Raw genomic sequence first — 8491 nt, 5'->3', positions numbered from 1 at the left:
GTTGGGCCCAGAGTGGGGTTGGGGTTAGGGATGGCAGTGGGCCTGGGCGGAGCGGGGGACAAGGTCTCCACCCCCGCCCTGCCTCAAGATTAGAACCTCCATCCCTGCCTTCATCTCCCTTTCATGCCCTCCATCCCCGGTTCAAACCGGCAGGGACGGGGCGGGGCGGGGAAAAGTGGCAGGGACAGGGCGGGGTGGGGATGAGGCGGGGATTGTGGCGGTGACGGGGAAAAGGGTACGTCCATACCCGCCTCCATCCCCGAACGGGGATGGATTTTAACCTTCGTCCCCACCTCCATCCCCGTTTCATACCCTTCATCCCCGGTCCAAACGGGGCGAGGCGGGGCCCTGCTTTCCCCCGGTCCACTGTCATCCCTAGTTGGGGCCAGGGTAACAAAAGTTAAAAATGACAACGGCAGTAAAAAACTCAGGAGATTTTAAAATTTTTCATAAATTTTGCATTTTTTTGCCAAAATCTTGGCAATAAAAAATAAATTAAAAATATAAAAAATATTTTTTATAAGAAAATATAAATAAAATACATTTTAAAATAAAAATCTCAGGGGTTTTCATGATAAATATCTGGTAAAAATTTAAATCTCATGATATTTGTCATGCTTTGAAAATATTGGGAGAAATTGCCATTTTAAACTTTCAAGCACTTTGTCTGAGAAATTTTTAAATCTCACGATATTTTTTACAGAGGTTGTACTTAAAGATGCCCAACCAAGGGTCAAATCGTGGGGTTGGGAAGGAGAGGAGGGCAGCACATCAATCTTTTCTCTTTTTTGTTTTGTTTTTTAGGCATGACATGCAAATTCCTCGTCCACAAAGGGAGGGATTGAGATAAAGGTGATATTGAAAAACCCACCCCCAATGGTGATTTTTTCAATATCTACCTCATTATGGTGGTAAGGAGCACCACTGTGGAGTCCTTTTAGGGCATTTTCGTACCACCATTTGGGCTACCTCAAGGTTTTTTTTTTTTTTGCACCACCAAGCCATTTTGGTGGTAAGGACATGCCTCTGCACAGGATGTGGTGGATGGTGATTTTCAATATCACCTCATCCCCCCAACCCAACGACCAAATGGCCCACTTTCAATCATGCTTGGCTGGTCCTGATCTTTAGGGATCAATGCCTTGTCTTCATCTTTTAAACCTAAGTGCCCTTACTCTGCCCCAAAGTGGGGTTAGCGTAGTGGGGTGGGGCCTTGGCAGCTAGACAGGTAGTCAAGGTTTGATTGCCATGAGTGTTGCCTCTTTGCACAAGCCAATGTGTAGCATAGGCCTCAGAGGTAGGGGTCCTAACTTCAGAGTTTTACGATGCTGGCATGACGGCCATATGTATGGCAAGCTGAGCCAGAGCGATCAGGTCTTCGTGCCGAGGGGTCTCTTTGGGTTATAAATCCAACAAAAGGTGCCCCTGTTCTCGTCTTTCCATTTTTACAGCATTATGTGAAAACATGGCCATGCCTACCATTCTCAACTAGAAAGTCTCTTGTGGTTTGGTTTTACTTTCTCTTCTTCCTTTTTAGGATTTCTATGAATGTGGGGGAGATAACGTCACTATCTTTACAATGACTCAAGTCTCTCTCTCTCTCTCTCTTGCTTCGGGCAGAAGGGTTCAATGTGATTAGTATGGTAATATCTGACCAATTTGATTAGTGTTAGATCTATTCATTTACCATTTTTACGTGCTTTTCAAACTGCAGGTTTCATTGCTTTAGAGACCCTCCTTAGCTTTGGCTGAAACAAAATCAAGGATTTTATATCAGAGTTGTTAGTTGGAGAAGCAGAAAAGGTATTTTCAAAATTTTAGGAAATTAGAAGTGCGTGATGACTTTGAAATGAATCAAGAATCGTCTTGAAAGCGACCTAAAAAATGAACCGAAAGTGAGGGAAAGCAAAAAAAAGAAAAATAAAAATAAAAATAAAAACACAAAAAATAAACAAAGAAGGGGAAGCAAGGGAAAAGCGAGCTTCCCCTAAATGGAAACGGGCTTCTTAATTCTTTTGGCGCTTCCCGGTACATTTTGGAGAAAAAGTGAGCTTTTCAATTTTTTTGGTGCTTCCCATTATGTTTTGGAAGTGCCACGTTTCGCGCTTCCAAAATGCTCTTCGCGCACTTTCTTATATTCTATGGCACTTCCGGTAACTCTATTTTATATGCACTATCCGAAAAAAAGCCCTCTTAACACAGTCTTCGGTGAGTTAACCATGAAATGAAAGATGTTACTTTACATCTGAGTGGATTTAAGGTAAGAGAACCAAAGAATGCCACTCCTTTAATCACTAAAAAGTAGGATAAGAAATACGCAACGTCCCTGGTATTCTAGAAAAGGAGGTAGGGACTCCCAATAAAAATGAAATGAATGATAATATGACCCAAATTAAAGGTCTTACATTTCACAAAGTTAAAGACTTCTCTACCAAATTACCATTGCGTCAATTTTAGTATGTGTATGTGTTGTACGAAGAGAGAGAGAGAGAGTGTGTGTGTGATCCCCTAAACCATTCTGAACAGCTTAAAAAGGAATATGCATAAGTATTTGCTTAATTTGAACTTAAAGAAGTATTCATATAATATATAGTTGTTTGTTCCTTCTGATTATGCCCAAAAGGCCTTAAAACGGTATATCAAAGAGAGCTCACCTATTCTAAAACCCATTATTAGACCCAAGTAGGTGAAACCTATTTAGAATCCAATCTAGATAGATATTCATTAGAACCTACCTAAAATGAGTCATCATTTGAATCCATTCAAGAGTATCTTAGAATCCATCCAGTTTGCTCTTAAAGAACCATATTTTAATTAAAGATGATTTAGACTCAAATTCATATCTTGAATCTAAATCTCTTATATTGAATCCCTCAAAACCCATTATAAAATCCATTACCCCATCTGTAGCTGAAGTTGAACTGAATTTGAAAATGAACCTAAACCACTTAGATCGAAATAACAAAGAGCCTTACTATACCGCAAGCACCAAAACCCTACACCAAGAAAAACCTTAATTTAGCCTTGAGCCAATACCCACTTAATTCAATCCAAAGTGAACATCCCCATAACCTACCTATACCAAAATTTTGGTTTATTTTGGATCCAAACTATAGTAATCATACCCAAAATCATCTTATATTCATCTTTCTTAACTCAGGCCTACTCCCAACCTTCAACTTGCCTAAATTGTATTAGTATTAGTTTTCACTGTTAGCTTTGGATGAGGTTCCTTTAGAGTGAATCTAAATTTTGACATAATCGTTAGCTCTAGATCCATTTAACCCATTCCACTTTAAAGACATCTCACGTGACTATGGATGGTTTGAAAAAAAATACTCTTTGTTTTAGTGTGCATGTTCTAAAAGATCATGCTTGGTTCATTAAGTTTGTAAAGCATCACCAAAACCCAGTTTCATATTGTGGGCTCATAACCCACAAGGTGAAATGAAATTCAAAAAAGTATAAGCGAGAACTAAACTTGGGGGCAAGTCTTCGCCAACCTGAGAAGAATGATGAAGGGGCAAGTCTTCAGGCAAACTATCTATAGATCCAAAGCATGTTTTCTATTTAGTAAATGATGGTAAACAAATCTGCAAGATTAATCAAGACAACTGTAACTATGATTTTTAGAAGAAGTTTAAGAACATACTCAAAGCAAAGGAGGGAGGGTAGACCAATCTCTCTCTCTCTCTCTCTCTCTCTCTCTCTCAAGGAAGACGCTGGAGGGCCATGACAGTAAAAGTTACTGCTGTCTTCCATCTTTTGACTCTCATGGGATAGCTAACCATCTTTGATTATGGTCTATTACATGAACAATGGTCTAGCAAAGTTCAGATCCTTGCATAGTGTCAAGCTGAAGGCCCAAGATCGAATCCTGCTGGCGCATGAGAGCTGATGTTACTTTATTAAGGTTGGTGCATGTAAGGCTGGGTGGTCGTGCCCTCAACCTGGAGTTTTAGTTCACAAGAGGCGGGCTTATTAAGTGACCCAGTTCTCACTTCTAGTGAGGGTTTTCCTTGGTCATAAAAAAAATATATAAAGATAAATACAAGCAACACTTTTTGACGGGCCCAAATCATAGGCCATATTTGATGTGCGTGTGCTAATTAACAGTTTGACCAGGAAGGAGCCCTTAATCATATAATGTATGATAACAGAGAGAGAGAGTTTTCTTTAGGGCATAGAGTATTAGTACCGCAAGCGATATAATTAATTAAATAAAAAGTATTAGTTACCATGCAACCAGCTACTAGAAACTTAATTAGGTAGATCAGGCTCATTGGGTTGGGTCGGGTCGGTAGCCCGTGGATTGACCTAAGCCCGACCTGGGTTTTAACCCGATCACTACCGGGTCAGGGCCTAAAGCCTTGACCCAAACTCGGCCCATGGTGGACCGGGTGAGGTTGGCCACCCCTGCGCACCACAGAGGGTTGGATGGCTTGCAAGGTGACGTGTCAACCTCCCGTCACAAATCCCCAATTCCCCACGTGGGGACCACACCTACTGGCCCCCACCACTAAAAACAAAAAATAATTTCACTGTCCCCTTGTGGCCCCCACACCCGTCCATCCTCGCTTCCCATTGGTCCACACGTCTCTTCCCCTCGTACTCTTATAGGATTCCACTTTTCTGGAAAGCTTTCACGGTTCACAAATCACACCCCCTTACCATGATAAATTGACAGAAATGCCCTCGAGATCCCAAATGACCAAAATGCACCTTGTCTCCTTCCCTACACAGTGAGGGCAATTTCGTAATAAAAAACTTGGGTCCCCCAAAACCATGACATGAGTACATGACTTGTTGTGCCTACTACAACCAAAGGTGCTTCCACGCCCCAGTTTTATTATAGAAAGTGGAGATCTTTCATTATTTAAGGTGTGTACATTTAGGGTAATAGTGCACATGCCTATGTGCCATTTCCCGGTGGACCGACGGCCGGCGGCATCCCAATAGGAAGATCCATTTAAAAATTAGTTAAGGTGGGGGGGGGGAGGGGAATTATATACACAGGGTTCACACTTTATATATATATATATATATATATATATATATAGAGAGAGAGAGAGAGAGAGTGTAATTGGTATAAAACCACTTCCATTTTTTGCAAAGCATCTCTCTGCTTTTGTTGCTGCTTCCTTCTGGCCCCTGTCATCATTTGGGCTTGTGGGGAGTCGGATTTTGAGATCGAACGGCGAGGAATTCTGGGATAGGCTGAAGAGATCTTTCTAAAATCCGGCAGTGGGGGGACTTTTGGGGTGTGTCTGATTTCTAGAGAGAGAGATGTGGGATCTCAACGACTCGCCGGAGGAGAGAACGGAGGCGTTCTCCGGTGGGGGACGAGGGGAGAAAGGTAAAGGCGTGAAGTCGGCTAGCCAAAGCAGCGACTCGAACGAGAATTCGAGCTCCTCGGCGGTGGTGATAGAGGGTTCCGACGAGGAGAGGGGCACGGCGGCCGGCTATGGCGAAGGGGAGGTGGTGGTGGAGGAGGAGGAGGAGGAGGATGGGAGGAGGAGGATGAGCATTTTCGGCTTCTCGGTGGCAGACGACGAGAATTGCTCGTCGGAGAGCGAGGGCACCGCTAGCGCCTGCGTCATTACGAGGCAGTTTTTTCCTGTGGGGAAGGACGGGGAGGACGGGGAGGTTCCCGCCGTCGCCCTCCCCGTCCTCGCCGCCGGCGGCGGCGGTGGTGGTTCCTTTCTCGCGAGGGCTCACTGGGTCGGCGTAAAGTTCTGCCAATCGGACCAGCCCGGCGTGGGCAAGCCGTCCGATGGGTCGCAGCCCATCAAGAAGAGCCGGAGGGGTCCTCGGTCCCGGAGCTCGCAGTATCGCGGGGTCACCTTCTACCGGCGAACCGGCCGGTGGGAGTCTCACATATGGTATTCTCTCTCTCTCTCTCTCTCTCTCTCTCTCTCTCTGAATGGATGGATATTGATGGGCTTCTCTTTTGTGGTGTTTGATGCAGGGATTGTGGGAAACAAGTTTATCTAGGTACGTATAAGAGTGAGAGAAGATAGGCCAACAATGGTTATTGAGAGAGAGAGAGAAAGAGAGATTTAGTTTTTTGTTAATGAATTTTGTAGAAGATATTATTGTTAAGCTGATCTTGGTTTGTGACCTCTCTCCGATATAGGTGGATTTGACACGGCTCATGCGGCTGCACGGTATTACACAATTGATGATTTTTTTCTCATTTGCTTGTCATGGTTTTCAAAGGAAGCCATGTGTTTTTTAGATGTGATCGGTTTTGGTTGAGCTTGGTGTGGTTTGGATGTCTTCCCTTCAGGGCTTATGATAGGGCTGCCATCAAATTTAGAGGAGTGGAGGCTGATATCAACTTCAGTTTGGATGATTATGAAGATGACTTGAAGCAGGTAAATTGAGAAAAAAAAAGAGTTTTTTTCTCTTTGTGGCTTTTGGATAAAAGTTTGTGATAGTTTGTTGCTTTGATTTTTTGATCGAATTGGGTATTCAATGCAGATGAGCAACTTAAGCAAAGAAGAATTCGTTCACGCTCTTCGTCGACAAAGTGCTGGTTTCCCTAGGGGGAGCTCCAAGTATAGAGGGGTTACATTGCACAAATGTGGTAGATGGGAGGCTAGGATGGGTCAGTTCTTGGGGAAGAAGTATGCATTTGCAGCCATTTTTTATTGCTAATTATTGTTCTTTGTCTATACTTCTTTTTGCTTTGCTTTTAACTTCTCTCCATGGTTGAAATAGGTATGTGTACTTGGGCCTTTTTGATACTGAAGTGGAAGCAGCAAGGTATGTCTATATGAATAGTCATTTAATAGTTCTAATAAAGTTAGTGATTGAGTTTCTCCAATTTAGAGGATTACCATGTTGAAAATTTGGTCAATTGTAAAACTTATTTGTGATTGATGAGTATGCAGGGCTTATGACAGAGCGGCAATTAAGTGTAATGGAAAATATGCAGTGACCAATTTCAATCATAGAATTTATGAGAACGAGCTTACATCTACAAGTAAGCAGCAGGATAAGAAGAAATTGTGTTTTTCTTAAATGATCTTGTTGAAGTGATTTGAGTAATTCTCTGACCTTTATAGGTGATGGAGATCTTGAGCACAACCTAGATTTGTGTTTGGGGAATTCAAATTCAAAAAGAGAGGAGCTTGCATCAATGGATGTTGATCGATTGGGCGTTATGGATTCAACTCCAATGCCATCCCAGACAGATTGGAGAACGAGTGGAGATGTAAAGTCAAAGGTATACATAAATAAGTGCACAATCTATATCCAAGTAATTTCTTGCTTGATTGTCTGTTTGGTTTCTTCTCAATCCATTAAACCAACATAGCCAAGGAGTTGCTTCATTATGGGGATTATATGATAAATTCATTCTTTCTTGTGTCAATCAGATGGATAAGATAACAAATTTGCCAGACGAACGCCGAGCTAAGCATGACAGTCTCCTTCCTCAACCCGTTGAGTTCTCCAGCACGGGGCAAATGCTTCTCAACCATACACAATTTCTGCCTCAATTCACACTAAGACCAAACGAGCTAGCAAAACTCGGATTCCTCAAACAAAGTATGGAGACTTCGCCAGCACCCTCACCCTCCATGATTCACGTAGTTCAGCAGCAACTGAACCACAATTCTCTTCTCCCCGGATCATATCATGTCAGTATGGGGTTCCTCCCCTCCTTTCAACTAAATTTCAATTGAATTCTTCAGAATTGAACGTTCCTTAACCATTTGATCCAACTTTTCAGTATCTGAATCCAGAAGGAACGGCGATCGGAGGGCTCTCATTGGCCATATCTGCCGGTAAACAGGAAAGACAGACAGGGTGGGGGAAGCAGCAGCCTAGCCAGAGCTCAGCATGGACTAATTCCTCCCAACTCTTCACAAATCCCGCAGCATCATCAGGATTCTCTGCTCAGACCATACAACCGAATTGGATGCAGAAGAATGGCTACCATTCTCTCATGAGATGAGCGGGAGTTAGAAAGAAAGAAAACAACAGATGAAGGAATGAGTTCAAAACCGTAAAAACTGTTCCCAAATCTTCTTGGAATTCTATTGAAAATTACAACGTTGTTTTGTGTAACTTTACTAAAGATTTTATGCCATATTACTTGGGTGCTAAACCATTGGAATAGGGTTTATCATTTCTTTCTTGTAAGGTAGATATTAAGCAACAGTCTCTTGCCAAAGGGTAATTATTCCCGGCGGTAGAGTTTTACACAGTGGACACCGACTTGGGTCCATGGTCAATGTGACACCACTCCCTCTCAAATGTCCAAACAGTAGCGGTGGTTTCTCCATGCTAAATAAAAATAAAAGAAGAAGAAGAAAGCCTATTCCGGGTGAGTGGTACTTATAATTGAGTCATGACTCGGGGATTCATGAGATTACTTTGTGGGTGTTAATCTAAGAATAAAGTTAAGGATAAAACTGTGGAAAGATGACCAGTCGGAAGTGCGATATATCGCTTTCCTCACCCTTGTATGAGTAAGATTACG

General features: G+C 42.6%; 1 protein-coding gene across 1 annotated transcript; it reads left to right on the top strand.

Moving 5' to 3' along the window:
- The first annotated feature begins 5063 nt into the window (after positions 1-5063).
- LOC149848004 (uncharacterized) lies at positions 5064-8116 on the top strand. Its single transcript, XM_090013101.1, has 10 exons — positions 5064-5882; positions 5969-5994; positions 6137-6167; positions 6290-6377; positions 6484-6629; positions 6724-6768; positions 6897-6988; positions 7071-7231; positions 7383-7646; positions 7739-8116. The coding sequence occupies exons 1-10, from the start codon at positions 5287-5289 to the stop codon at positions 7961-7963; spliced, it is 1674 nt and encodes a 557-aa protein (XP_089869227.1). The 5' UTR covers positions 5064-5286; the 3' UTR covers positions 7964-8116.
- The last annotated feature ends 375 nt before the right edge of the window (positions 8117-8491 follow it).

This window comes from Nuphar pumila, chromosome 1, assembly GCF_984573655.1.
Source record: "Nuphar pumila chromosome 1, dmNupPumi1.hap1.1, whole genome shotgun sequence".
Lineage (NCBI taxonomy): Eukaryota > Viridiplantae > Streptophyta > Magnoliopsida > Nymphaeales > Nymphaeaceae > Nuphar > Nuphar pumila.
This window is presented reverse-complemented; position numbering and strand designations above follow the sequence as displayed.